General features: G+C 30.5%; 1 protein-coding gene across 1 annotated transcript; it reads left to right on the top strand.

Moving 5' to 3' along the window:
• The first annotated feature begins 5,298 nt into the window (after nt 1–5,298).
• On the top strand, nt 5,299–15,146 carry Sqor (Sulfide quinone oxidoreductase). The gene is made up of 8 exons (XM_014427777.3): nt 5,299–5,561; nt 5,668–5,773; nt 6,870–7,094; nt 8,808–9,008; nt 9,211–9,420; nt 11,008–11,197; nt 11,657–11,906; nt 14,541–15,146. The coding sequence occupies exons 1-8, from the start codon at nt 5,479–5,481 to the stop codon at nt 14,599–14,601; spliced, it is 1,326 nt and encodes a 441-aa protein (XP_014283263.1). The 5' UTR covers nt 5,299–5,478; the 3' UTR covers nt 14,602–15,146.
• The last annotated feature ends 597 nt before the right edge of the window (nt 15,147–15,743 follow it).

The raw sequence follows: 15,743 nt of genomic DNA, 5'->3' as shown, positions 1-15,743 counted from the left end.
TATATTGTTTATAAGTGTTACAATGAGAACTTTTTATGTTTTAACTTATGTGAACTTTGAACTTACTGTTTATTTTTTTTTTTCAAACAAATAAAATTAAAGTAATTTAAAGGAAGGTTTTAAAAATTCCTCATCATAACTCTCTCAAACTATTTTAATGATGATGAGACCTAGACCTACCTTGCATTAAAAACCATTTAATTGTTTATCAATCCACAATTGTTTTGCCAAGAAGACAAATTCCACGTACATCGGCCCAAAGGGGACCTCCAAATAGAGATGATTTTATTTTGTTTCGTAAAACCATAAAAAAAAACTATAATAATAAAATACAACATCCAATAAATGGACACCGATGCAAGAAATTCGAATAGTTAAAATAAATCGATGTGCAACGGCGCGATCTTAAAATCTATTTCATATTCATTTTTAGCACCTCCAAAAAAATATGTTAGAAATACCAAAAGTTGATAAATATATTGATATGCCACCGTGCCATCATAAAATCGGTCCTATTTTAATTTTCAACACTCCCGAAAACATATAAGGGGAACATAATTTAATAGGAATAAAAGTTAAAATAAATAGATACTTAAGCGCACAATTATAAAATTGATATAATTTTCATTTTTAGCATCTCTGAAAACATATAAAGAGACGTTATACCACCGGAGCAAACTGGTTTCCAGAGGGGTGTTTCCTGTGAACATCATTTAGTGAAACTTCAGGGGTTCACCATTGAGCAGATGAGGAAGAATAGAGCGAGGCCTTTAAATCATTGGACTGTAGCCAGTCACATCCGTTTCTACTCCGTCGACTGGAAAAGTTCAAGTTCCCCGCTCCTCTATGCCGACTAATCAGTAGCTACCTCAGTGGGAGGTCCTTCGTCGTACGGTTTGGTGAAGAACTCTCGCTTCCAGCCTCCGCCACCTGCGGAGTACCACAAGGCTCAGTACTGGGACCCTTGCTCTTCGTCATCTTCACTGTGCCGATTGTGTCCCTGGAGCATAAAGAGGCCAGTGATTGCAGCCTATGCGGATGATATTGGAGGCTATGCCTCTAGTGCCAGGCCTAAGCGGCCTCTTACCCTTGCACAGAAAGCTTCTGCCACCATCGAACTTTCTGCATTGAAGAAAGATGGCATTAGGGTGAACCCGTCTAAGACTGACGCTATTGTCATGTCCTTTCAGAAAGGCAAAAAGAGCTGCCTGCCTCAAAGATTCGTGGTGGATGATCTGGTGGAAGATCTCTAATTCCATCCTCTACCTTGGTGTGACTCTAGATCGTCATCTCACCTTCTCCAATCATACTAAGAAGAGGCTCAAGCTGGCCCGACTTAAAACGTATAGGCTGCACCATCTGCTCACTTAACCGCAACTCTCACTGCGCCTGAAACTACTGATCTACAAAGCAATTATCAGACCAACTCTGTTCCATGGTGCTCCTTGAATAAGACATCTCTATAAAACTACGTTAAACAGACTGAAGAGTTTCCAGGGATCTGTACCTCGAAGAATCGTCAGGGGAACCAAGCTTCAGAGGGCCAAGAACAGTGTCATCCGTGAAGAGCTCCAACTATGCCGGAGTTCATAAGTCGATGACACATCAAATTTTTTGATGGGTTGAAGGCCTGCTCTAACCCTCTGTTTCGTGAAATTACCCTTCCACCAAGACCTGGGAGGTAACATTGCACTGTTCCCTTAGTTGACGTCCTCGACGAGGGAAGGACTTTGGACTCTACAGTCTAAAGTCGTTACACTCGCACCTAATTATTAGTAATTACTTTTTGCCCAGCTTGCACTGATAAGGTTAGTATCAAACCCTTTTATTTTAAACCTGGAATTATCAATGGTGCAAAAAAACATGACTCTACCATTCTAATTTGACGGAATCAGATAGCAAGAGAAATCGAGAAACCAACTTTTAATAACTGATAGCATATCTCACTTTGCCTTCTTTATCGAGAAAACCTCCTATCACCTAGCTCGATAAAAAATTCATCGCTGATAGGTTTTTTTTTTTTTTTTTATTATTGTTATTGTTATTTCGTCAATTACTTGATTTAGAGGAAATAGGAAATTCGACAAATATTTTCCTGATTCAACTCATTCAAGTAGTGAAGAATAACAAGGAAAAAGTTGCTGGAAATATATTTAGTATAAAATATACTAGATTATATTGACGATGACGGTCAAGAGTGATGGTATACAAATAATAAAAATTTATTTATTAGAAAACTGGTTTGGTTATTATAAGCACCAGAACACGTCGGCTAAATTTTGGAGGTCTAGTCATGCTATTTAAAATCTTTCCCTTGGCTTTTATCTCTATGATTGGGCCTTGAATCGTCACCAATACACCGTGGTAATTAAATACTTTGATTACTTGATCTGCTTGGATGATTTTTTCATTCTTCTTTTCCAAAGTTAATCTTTCGATTACTTCCATTGTATATTATAATACTCGACAATTGTGAGGAATTATTATGAAGTTAAATTAACTTCAACTTTGATTCTGAGCATATTTTGCAAGCCGCTTGGTTTTGAATTGAGCGCGGCTAGAAAGTATGGGATGGAAAATCTAATGTACCCAATTTTAGGTCACAAAGTTGAAATTTGCAGCATCCCTGAAAACATTAATGAACAAGTTTTTAAAAAACTTTTCTTAAACTTCCTATCGTGATCTCTTGCTATTTTGACTTTTTTTTCAATATTTCCGAGAAACTATAGAGGTTGAAAAGTTAAAATTCGTTATCAGTATAAAAATAACAAAACTTCCATATGTGACAAACCTTTTTTGCAACAGCACCCTTCCTTTGCTAAAAACACCACCCTTATCGAGATAAAAAAAAAAATAAAAAGTCGGCACAGTCATCAATTCTTTCTTAGAGCTGTATGTTACCCAGGAAATCTGTAGTTTTTATCACGTCAATTTTCACAGTTGCCTTCGTACTGGATACTTTCCGGATATATGGAAGAAAGCCGAACTCATAGTAATTCAAAGACCTGGTAAGAACGCTAAACAAATCAGCAGCTATAGACCTATCAGTTTATCACCTATTTTGGGAAAATTACTGAAATCAGTTATAAAAAAACATTTTAATTCTTTTTTTCAGAGCATCAAAATTATTCCTGATTTTCAATTCTGTTTTCAATACAGTTATTCCACTTCTCACCAACTGGCAAGACTATCGGAATTTATAATTAGCGGATTCGAAAAAAAGAGTTACACCCTGGTAGCGTTCTTAAGTTTCCAACAAGCATACGATAAGGTCTGGCATCGAGGTCTCCTATATAAACTAAAGAAAGCAGGCACTCCAAAATACCTATACAATATTCTGAGCTCATTCCTCAATCGTATAACATTTTCAGTCAGAATTAATGACAAAAATTCAACCCTTAGACAAATCCATGCCGGTACTGCACCATGCAAGGTTCAGTCCTTTCTCCCATTTTGTTCAACTTCTACCTTCACGACAACGTCCAGTCCACACACACCATAACTATGTTCGCTGACGATACAGCTGTATTCTGTCAACATGATGACATAATAATAGCTAGAAACACTTTGCAAAGTCACTTTAATGATCTAAAACAATAATTCACTAAATGGATGATTAGCTTGAAAATTGAAAAATGTGACTCAAAAGTTTTTACTCTCCGACGCCCACCAGAACCACCGGATTTAATGCTCAAAGGTAAAAATGTGAAATGGAATCCTACCAGTGAAACAGTAAGATACCTGGGAATTCACCTAGATCGCCGCCTTACCTGGAATCACCATATCAACATCAAACTTATGCAAGGTTAGCAATGCTATATCCTATCCTAAACAGAAATTCCAAACTAAAACCAGAAACAGCTGTTCTTATATTTAAAACAATTCTCAGGTCACTGCTGATGTACGTCTGGGGAGCGGCATCCTTCACGAAAAGGAAAAAACTACAATCTTTTCAAAATAAAATCCTAAGAATCGCAGTTAATGCTCCTTGGTTCAATAGCCAATTGCACCGCGAATTACATATGGAGTCAATAGAGGATTACATCAAAAAATGGTTCATGAAGTTCCACTCCCAGTTGCCGACAGTTAAAGGAGCAGTGACCTACAACCTGGGGAACCCAACCTCAACCCGAAGACTGAAGCCCAGACTGCTGTAGGACATTCTGTTATAAATTTTAATAAATATAAAATTAATTTATAGTCACACTACCTCATTAACTTGTTTCTTTTTACTATTCGAGGGCAACTGTTTGTTTTATTTAAGTGTACCAATATCATTATTTTTTGTTATTAATTTTACTTTCCTCTTTTATTAAGAAGTATTATTCTTATCTATTTTTTTTTCGTTCTTCCTTTAATAATAACATTGTATATAGTTAGGTGTCGTTTGTACGAGACTATATCCCCATAATCAACTGTTAAAATATTTATATAATATAACGGTTATATCAACCATGTTATATCTATATATATATTTTAGAGCTGTAAAATATGAGGGAAAAAAGAAAAACAGTTTAAAGTAAATTCTGGAATGCACTATGTATTTGCTATTTTTATTTTGTAAAATTTTGAGAAAGTGGCATTCCCTTGGGGCACCTTCGGAAACCGCTGCTCTATATCTCTATCCTATATAAAAGAAACAGCAATAGTCATTTGAAAAAAAAAAATTTCATGCCTATTGCAAAATTAAAACTTAAGCTGCTCGAGTTCAAATACAACTTGACATGGCATTTTTTCCTCAATAGGCAACGTTGACCTCGGTTTGGATTCCACCACATAATCGGATTCCTATGCTTATTGGGTTTACCTGTGGAACATTATGTAGTTATATTAAATCTAGATCTTTATAAAGTTTTGCTCTCCCCCTCCCCAGTAACATTTGATTCTGATTATGGATCTGATGAATATGATTTAATTTTAATTTAAAAGCAAATTTAATTTTTTGATGATCCGATGTTTATTTACGTTTATGGCCTATAAATGATACATTAACTCATGGATTTATACTTCGTAAAATATGCCATGTTAAAACCTTAAATAAAGTTGGACATTTGCGTTTCAAAATTTCTATTTAGTAACCACACTCGTGAAGTGCGACTGCTTTTGTTCTCTTAACTTCACAATCTTGAAGAAAATTATATAATCTGATAATTTTTATTAATTGGATTGGTCTGAAAAATTAACGTTGTTCAAGATTAATGTTTTCCGCGGCTTAAGATTTGCTTGACATAAAAATCATTAATGAACTTTTTAAACTTGACAGCTGTTATCTTATCAAGCTTACACAATTCTTAAACCCCCTCCACTTCAAACCTCTTCGCTATTCACTTATCACGGTCGAGATATTAAAGTTAACTTGTAGTTCAGTCCGGCAGTGATTGCAATTGATATTAGTGCATTACTGTTGCCTTTTTAAAAACATCTGGTTTTTTTTTGTTATTTGTCTCCGTGTTTATATATGACAATTTAATTCTCATTATGGCTTCTTTACATAAAAGAATATTCACAATAACTAATTTAGGAGTGAAATTTGCTTCTACAAGTACAAATTTCGACCATAGGTAATAGACATTCTTTTCAAATTTATTAATGATGTTTAGTTTTCATTGTAAATGATTTTTATTTACTTGTATATATTTTTTTAAATTAAGCTCCTTATTTTTTCAGCTGTAAGGTGCTAATTTTAGGAGGAGGAACCGGAGGGTGTTCAGCTGCTGCGAAGTTTTGTTATAAGTTGGGAAAAGGCAATGTTATCATCATCGACCCAGCAGATGTATGCATATGCTCGATTTCAGTTGTGCATGATTAGGAACATGAGTGCATATCACTTGTTTGCATTAATAGTGTCCCATCTGACGAAAGAAAAAAGCTTTATTTTATTTTGTACTAGACATATTCTGTAGAATGAACCGTAGACTGGGGTTACTGTTTGACAGCCATACTAGATCTGGGACTGTCTTTAGGGTGACCCTAGTATAGTAAATAACCCCACACTACATTACTATCATAGAAATATGTTCAATTCAAAATAAAATCATAACTTTTCTTTTTGTCAGATGTGCTACTGTTAGAGTAAACCGTTTAGATGATTGTTTTAATCAAAAAACTCCATAAAATTAGTCTTTGGATTTTCAATATTGTTTATATAACAATTAAACATTGAATTAATGGTCAAGAACAAACTGTTTATTTTAGTGAACTGTAATATTTGTATATTTTAGGCATTATTTTTTCAAAAACAAAAGTTAAGTATTTTGCAATGAGGAATATTACTAAAAGTACTTTTTTGAATATGTTTAAATTGAAGTAGCAATTGTGTCAACCAAAAAGTTCATATTTAGTTGGAAATAGTTAGGTATATTAAATAACCAATAACCATAGTTTTCAAAATCACTACTATTGTAAATAAAATTTATTATTTCTAATTAGATATAAATAAATATAGAAAACTATTGGAGGCCACAGTTAAGCCTTTCTATTAGTGTTTAACTTTTAAACAAAATATTGGATCATCATTTTGTAGAATGCTCCATTTATAAATTGTTTCTTTTTTTATTAAAAATATTAAAAGAAACTGCTATTAAAGAGGTTTTTTAAATTATTGTGGTTCATGAAATTATCTCTATTTTGATTTCTTTAAATATTTTTCAACTCTTAGCAATTTAAATTTTGCTGATGACTCTTAAGTTTCCCTGTATTTTTAAAATATTATTTTATTATAATAGTCCTCTTATTTAAAACTTGAGAGTAGGATTTCTATATAGTTATTTAATGCAATGTGTGATTCCTATGTTTTCAAAATATTGTTCATTTAATCCCTCTTGAATAGTTTATCTCATTGTTTTTTTTTATATTTTTTGGTTTTACAGAAGCACTATTACCAACCAATGCTAACACTTATTGGTGCTGGCATTAAACCACTTGAAGCAGCTTCGAGACCGATGAGTTCTGTATTACCAAAAAAAGCTAAATGGATACAAGACAGTGTTAGCAAAATACATCCTCATGATAATTACGTCACGACAGACTGCGGACTTAAAGTATGTTATGAATATCTTGTTGTTGCCCTTGGAATAGAAACACACTTTGAAAAGGTAATTACATTTGTAGTTTTTTGTTATTTTGAATAATGATTTTATAGAGCACAGTTGTAGCTTAAGTGATGTTCACATATTAATCCCTCATTACTTGTCACAATCTAGTGAGATAGACTATCATTAATTATTTAATGACATAATATTCTATGAAATTCTTATCTCAAGCAGGCTGAGAGAATTTTTTTCATGATTGAAATTAAATAAATTTACCCATTTTAAAACTGATCATTCATTTAAAATAAAAAAAGTTCATTATATTGTTTATTTTGTATTATGTACTTACTTAAGTATATTTAAAAAACATTAAATTTCATGCAAATATTAGATAGTGATTTACATCATTTTCTTTCTCATTGGCTCATGTACTATCTTCCCATTGGACCTAAAGTGTCAGTAGTGATATTCCACTTAGGGTGCCTTTTGGATACTGTATTTTAAGAATATATGAAAGTTAAGCTTTGTATTAAACTGAAAGCTCTTACTTAGAGTATCTTTATTTCAAGTATGTATAAATAGATAAAATCAGAAATTTTTACCCCAATCCTAAGTTCCTAAATATTTTATGAAATAGTAATTAAAAAAAAATAAATTCATTAATTACTATATGATTTAGAATGTAATTAAATTTCTAAATTTTAGGTATTCTGAATTAGTGTTAATCGAAGCAAAATTGTAGCATTAGTGATGTCTTCATATTAAAACCTCATTGCCTGTCACACTCTGGTAAAATTTCAGAGCAAATTTCAAATTTAAATTCTACTAATTTTATTGAAAAATTCAATATATTAATTAATTATTGAAAAATATGTTGGAATTACTGTGTTTAATAAATTAACAGGTTTATATAAAAACAAAAAATTACCAAAAGAATCATGGAAAATTTTTTAATTATTTCAAACAATATCTAGGCTCTCAGGACTTAATTAAAAATTTCAGATGTTATTGAATTGTCCGTTACTTGAAATAAAAAACTTTTAATAACAGGTTATTTAAAAGATTAATTTTTATGTATTCTTAAAATATAGGATCGAAAGGGCACCCCGTAGCAGAATATTACTTCTGACATTTTAGGTCCAATGGAAAGATAGTACATGAGCCAATGATAATGAAAGTGGAGGAAATCCCTATGCATTGTTTTCGAGAGATTATGTTTTATAAATGTACCTAAGTAAAAAATAAACAATATAATAAACTTTTTTTTAATTTCAAATAAATGGATCAGTTTTAAAAATGGTAAATTTCTTAGATTTCAACTAAGAAAAAAATTGCTCCTAATTGGTTCATTTAACCCAATAATTTTTGCTCAACTTGTATCAAAACATTCACAGGATTTCATTGACTAATTTGAGCGATCAAACTTGAAAATCGATTGAAAGATGGTTACATACCAACAAATAAGAAGATTATGAGACATGCTTAAAGACAATATACTTTTCGCTGTGCCATTGTTGGGTAAAAAATAAAATATATGAGCTGGTTAGAGTTAAAGTAGCGTAAACTTTTCATTTGTTGTAAGAAATTTTATATTTTGTTTGTACATTTGTTATACATTTAATTTCTTATAATGAATGAAAAGTCACTTTCATTCTCACTGTCTTATATATTTATTTTTTTTTTCAACTGTTATTGATACAATTTTTCTATTTTTAGTTACTAAAAATGTTTTACGCCATTTTACTTCCTTATTAGTCGCCTTTTTTTTTTTTTTAGGTAAAAGGATTACAAGAAGCACTTGAAAATCCGAGGAGTGGTGTATCCTGTAATTATTCTGCGAAATATGTTGACAAAACTTGTGAAAACATGACAAATCTGGAGAAAGGTAACGCTGTTTTTACTTTCCCTAATACGCCTATCAAGTGTGCTGGAGCGCCTCTCAAAGCTTGTTATCTAACTGAGGATTTCATTCGAAAAGTAAGTTGTTGAAGTTTGATCAATCAAGAATCATATTAGCATATAGAATAAAAATTAAAATAATATTGTGCATTTAAATTATGTCATTCATATAGAACATACAATTTTTACTTTTGTTTTACCATAGAAAAGAGACAAAAATATATATTTATTTTTATTTACTACTACTACTACTACTACTAATTTGTTTTCTTAATTTCAGGCAGGTCGTCGTGACAATGTAAATTTCTATTATAAAACATCTCTCCCTGTTATATTTTCCGTTAAGCATTATGCTGAAAAATTATTAAAGCTATGTGAGGAACGGAATATCAATGTTTCAATGAAGCAGGAGTTGATCGAAGTAAATCATTCCACTAAAGAAGCAAAGTTCAGATCTGTTGATCGCCCTCTCGAAGTTGAGACTGTGCAGGTAATTATTAATATAGTTAATTAGAGATTATAACCTATTATATACTAGAAAACTAAGATGAAATATAATAGATGTTAATATCATTTTTATCCAATTTGACATCATTCACAATTACCGAAAGCCTATTTTCGTCTCCTTTTAATATTTTGTCAGAAAAGTTTTTTAAAAATATAAGTTTCTTGTTTTTCTGAAAATACTGAACAGACAACAATGTGTGAAGTAGTTTTCAATAAAATAAAGAATATTTAATCATAAAAGGTTCATAGTAAAAAATGTTTATTGTAAACTTAAAAAATTTTACTTAAAACTTCAGGATATTTATTTTTTAAAATAATAATTAATTCATTTTTATTTTTGAAGTTATAATGTAGTAAAAAGAAAACAGTAATGAATGATTGGATTTAATAAGCTAGTGAAGATACTTGTATATATATTTTACAATACACATTTTCCAAATTTAGCCACTTTTTAAATGTTGCTTACTTTAACTAATTTTTTAACTTGAGTCTCCTCTTCCCATTTTATGATAAATATTTCAAAGGTAAGATGAGATTGTTGCTAAATCAGATAAATAAGGACGCCTTCACATATAATGTATATAATATTCTCATATTACTGTTCACACAAAATGTCAAATTGGTCTGTCTATAGTCAAATTTGTGTTTAGGCATAATCCATCAAACTGTTAATCTGATTTTGATGATGTTTTCAGAGATTGTATAGCTTGGTTTTTGGTTAGTCCTGTTGTCACTAAATCTTTCCAGATCCTATGTTTGGGGGAAATCAGACCTGAAGTCAATTTTAGATTAGCCATTTCAGAAGGGGTTTGATAGAACAGAAAGATTGAGATGAAATGAAATTAATGTATTGCAAATTAAAGAATTATAACTGTATAAAGGGGTTAGGCCAAAAGATAAATTCAATTTTGATTATGGGAGATCTTGAGATGATAATGGGGAGGTCATTATTTGGTATAAAGCTGGGTAATTAATGAAAAAACATTTTTCGCTTACTTGATTGGAGCTCTCTAAACCCAGTGTGTTGCTGCCACTGCTAAGATGGCTGTATGCTCCCTGTGCCACATTCGGAGCTGCTTGCTTAGCTAGACATCCTTGCTCTTGATCAATGCTTGTAACTGAGTCTGCAGGTTCATACCAGTTGGGGATCAAACCCATAAGGTGATAGTTGCCCCAATTCTTCATAGCTTGCACCGATACTGGTTGGTTCTTGTGTCAATAGATTGCGTCACATTGGCTGTTTCGATAATAATTCCCCTGTCAAATTTCTTACAAAAAACGAAAATTACAGGCTTGTGAACTGAGCAAGTCCCATATCGATTTTATCATATTCTGTCCCTTATTATGTGTAAACATATTTTTCTTGGTTTACATATGATGTAGTCTTCCAGACTTGTGTACTTGGCAGGTTTTTTTTTTGTTAGCCACTTTTTTTTTCCTTTAAAATCCTGTCAGTCGGCTGAAATTTTTCAAAACATTCCAGTAATCATTTACATAACTTAATAATCTATATCTATACTTTTTAGAAAAATTTGTCTGAGAATCTTTATTTGAATCCTGTTGTCCGTAGTACTCGATGCTGCATGCTGTTCCACCTATGGCACCTCCGAAACTTTTATCTGATTCAAGCAAGGACCTGGTGGATCATGCTGGTTACTTAAAAATTAATAAAGCTACGCTGCAACATGATATTTTTCCTAATATATTTGGTATCGGGGATTGCACCAATTTACCTACTTCTAAAACAGGCGCTGCAGCAGGTAAGAAGAAATTTATTTTTTAATCTATATCATACTAGGACTTGGTCCAAGAACAAAGATTATTTTTCATTTCATTTCATTTACAATTATCAATAACACGAAGACGAGAAGGAAAAAAAAATAAATCCTAGCCTATTTCAAGAAGATATGTTATTTTTAAAAAAATGGCTAACAACATAATAATAGAATGATATATGAATAAGATAATTAAGGAAACCACAAAAAAAAATATACATCCATCCTTTAGATGGATTTTCTTTATCAAAATTCATCAAGAGATGGAATGTTCTTCATTACAGTGAAGAAAAAGATAAATGATCCATCTGAAGTATTGATAATAATTGTAGTATAATTATTATTTTGTATTTTTTTAAAAAGAAACTTATTATTTATTCTAATAATGCTTATAAAAAATAATTAAATCTTATTTACCCATTTTGAGTTAAATTTAAATTTTAGCTGGACAAGTTGGTGTACTTTATAAAAACCTGTGCAGTACAATGAGTGGAAAAGATACTACTTCGAAGTACAATGGCTATACGTCTTGCCCGCTTGTGACTGGCTTTGGTGGTTGTATCTTAGCTGAATTTGATTACGATCTTCAGCCGTTGGAAACATTTCCATTAATAGACCAAAGCAAAGAACATCGTTCAATGTATATTATGAAAAAAGATTTTATGCCATTTTTATATTGGTATGGAATGGTGAGGTAAGTTCTAGATGTATACTTTTTTCTAGTGTTTTTGAAATATCTTTCAATAATGAATAATGTATTATAATGACGTTTCCATGGAGAATCAAATGGGACAAAATGATGATTGGGTTATAGAGTGTGTTGTATTTCCCAACATCTCTGAATGCATAAAAAAACCATAGACCTGATGATACTTTCCTACTGCTGCTAGGTATGGAGTAGGGATGGGATATCGGAACTAAAATATCGATATTTCAAAATATAGTTATATTACATTGGTTTGTCAATATTTCTTTTATTCACATCTACTTTTAAGGTTTTTTTTTTTTTTTTTAGAAACCAAAGGAAAATATTGATATTCCGATATTATTGGTTACTAAATATTGATATCATAATATCGATATCGATATCCCATCCCTAGTATGGAGGGTATTGTTGGTTTAAATTTTAAATTTAAGTATGTCTTCCAATAGATCACTGGGTTTCCCCCTCGAGGCCAATAAAAACCCATTTTCACCCTATTGCCCTTTGTTTCTGTGCCATGATTATTTCACAAAAAAGTTGATCGATCATTTGTTTGTTTTTTTATTCAGAAGTTTCAACCACTGATTACTGTGAACCAAATTAGGCACACAATTTTCTATAGGTGGTAGTACCATAACGGCTATAACAAATATAATGGAATTTTACTTAACACCCTTTTTTATGTAGGAGTAAAAACAGGAAAAAAGGTTATCAGAGAAGGTAAATTTTATTTACCCATTATTTATAACAATTCACATGTAATTATAAACTATACTTAGAATCATGTAAGAGATGATTCAGTCCTCTACATAAAGACTTAACATGGTCATCATGCTTTACTTTTAATTGACATTTAGAGTGAATTGGTATAATTTGGTTCCCTATATCATGTTAACAGACACACCTGAATCTGGTTCTGTCATATTCACTTGTTTCCTCTCTTTTCCTTATACGAAATCCAAAGACTAAAATCACATAATTAAGGCGTGTATATGACTGGGAAGTGGCAGCATCTTTCAATAAAATTGACAAGACTGGAAATACTCACCTTAGAGAATCGATTTTTCATATTTTTTTTTATCTTCTCCCACTTAACTCAATTTTGATTAAACTCGGCATATCTATGTACAATTAAATGCTCTTTAATATCAGCTACGTATTATTCTTATTGAAATAGTCTGACAGGGCTTAAATGATGAATTTTTAAAAATCTTCCTATAAAGTATATTTAGTTTTGTTTATTTGAAAAATTAAACAGGTCTCATTGTTAACAATAATAAAGAATGGATAAATACAAAACATTAAAGAATTTTATGAATAACTAAAAAAGAAAATTGGAAAAGTAGAAACATGTGATCCGAACGGGAAAAGCTGAGACTGCCATATCTTTCCCGATTGCATTATCTTTTATTAAGTTGTTTAAATTTTAATAATTGTTTAAATCTAATAAGTTTAACAAAATTTATCTTTGTGGGTTTTTTAACTGAATTACTGAATAAGGACTCTAGAGATTTTTTTTTATATCACTCCATTTTCTATAAAAGATTTTAACAGCATGAAATAATGTGAAAAAAAAAACTTTTTGAACATGTAAAAAATGTTATTGGAAATGTGTAAAATAAAATAATGAGTAAATAAATTTATATACTTCAAAAAATAAATTTGATTATAAAGAAAAATTGAAGGAGAGTAAAAATCATTGAAGGCAGCAGAAACCAGAACGATCATTGTTTGAGCGTTTGACAACGATATTGTTTAGAACAATCCAAGGTAAAATTGATGTACTAGAACTCTTCTCACCACTCTGAATGCAAGCAAGAAAAATAAAAATAAAAATATTTTTTAAATAAATCAATTTATATCGATGATAAGTTTCAACACTGTTTATTATATTATATACAGTCCAATGTTTCGGCCATCCTCAAGGACAATCTTAAATATAAGTTTATACCTCACATCTAATTATTTAAAAACGTTTAGCAGGCTATTCTGCCCAGATTATTCAACAATTCAAATCACCTTGTTTTGTCATAATTTCATCAAGTTTTAAAAATTTCTGAAATTGTGACAAAACAGGGTAATTTGAATTGTAATTAATGAATGACCTGGGCAGAATAGTCAGTAAAAGTTTTTAAATAATTGGATGTGAGGTGTAAATTTATATTTAAGATTGTCCTTGGCGATGGTCAAAACATTGGACTGTTGATGATATAATAAAGAGACTTGAGACTTAACATGGATACCAATTGATTTATTTAAACAATAAATATGTCTCAAGAAGTATATATATTATATTTAAAAATATCTTCTTCATTATTTTCGTTTTCACCCATGTCTTCAGATTTTTTTTCAAAAATCACAAAAATGGTGGTGATAACTTTAACATGAGCCCACCAATATATACAAAACTTGGGGGAGAGATGGTAAAAGAAAGTTTTGCGATGCGCGCAAGTTTTATTTAACGGTAGTAGGCCCTCTTATGGGGCTGTTTTGATAACTTAATTTGTAATGTATTTTCTGAATAAAGGAAGAAGTTAGATGTATGTTTTTTGTTTTGGTGACTTAATTTGTAATGTATTTTCTGAATAAAGGAAGAAGTTTGATGTTTTTTTTTTTTTTTTTTAGAGGGCATTGGAGCGGACCAAACATTTTAAGAAAAATGCTGCACTTTGGTATGGGTAAATAATGAGACAATTTTTTTTTAAAATTTCTTTTGTTCACTTCGTGAAAGTGCCTTATTCAGCAATGTTATCTAATTTTATATGGAAGATTATGTTGTTAAAAGTTAAGTACTACTAACAGTATTATTTATATATTCCTATTCACTGTGAGATTTAATAAAATTGACTCAAGTCATTAAATATCATGACAAAGAAAATGTATAGTTATTTTGGATATTAAAAAATGTGATTATATATTTTATGTATGTTGAATAAAAAATCTCGCTTTTAACAATTCTACTTTATTGTTCCATAATTATATACATTTTGAAATCAATAGGTAGTTGACATTTAATGAAAACATTTTTAAGGTATAAATATATATGTATATCTTATATGTATATATACAAAAAGTAGGATGTAAATTAATATAGAAAAAGGCATGATAAATGAGCCTGTAGCTGGTTGGGTATAATTCTCATACCCAATAACAAGCTACAATGCCCATTAATGTAATTATGCCTAAATTATATTTTTATCACACAATTAACAATTAAAATAAACTGTCAAATAGCGTTTTTTCTTTTAAACCCTAAAATAAATAACAAGAGGTATTGATAAATTTACTAATACAGAACTGTAATCATACTTTTGTAAATTTTGTTATCTTCTGGTAAAAATAATTAAAAATGAAATGATAAACCATTCGGTATAATTTACATTCCAGATGACAAAATTTACAAAAACCCAACATATAAATTCGATGATTTATGGACGGCGTCACAAAAACTAACAAATTGTCATTCGCTTTATACCTCAAGGCAGTTTGAGAGTTGTAGTGACAAAGAAAGAAGCGCACTGATTATCCTTATCAACTTAAAATTTATTGAGGTAGGCAGTAGTTGAAAATATTAATATACATTGAATTTATCTACAATTAACAGTGCACCTCGACCTTGAGGATTTTCTTCATTATCTGTAAAATTATTCTATAGCAATTTATAATGCCGTAACTTAAAATTGTACTAATTTTTTTTTAAAATAATATTTTACAATCATTTTTAAGAAAATTATAACTAATTATTTACATTGCTTGAATTTCATCAAGTTATTAAAGAAAAAAATAAGAACTTCTTTTAAAAAAAAATAACACATAAGATAAATAAAG

The sequence above is a fragment of the Halyomorpha halys genome, unplaced genomic scaffold, assembly GCF_000696795.3.
Source record: "Halyomorpha halys isolate HHAL.00 unplaced genomic scaffold, Hhal_1.1 Scaffold670.1, whole genome shotgun sequence".
NCBI classification, from domain to species: Eukaryota; Metazoa; Arthropoda; class Insecta; order Hemiptera; family Pentatomidae; genus Halyomorpha; species Halyomorpha halys.
This window is presented reverse-complemented; position numbering and strand designations above follow the sequence as displayed.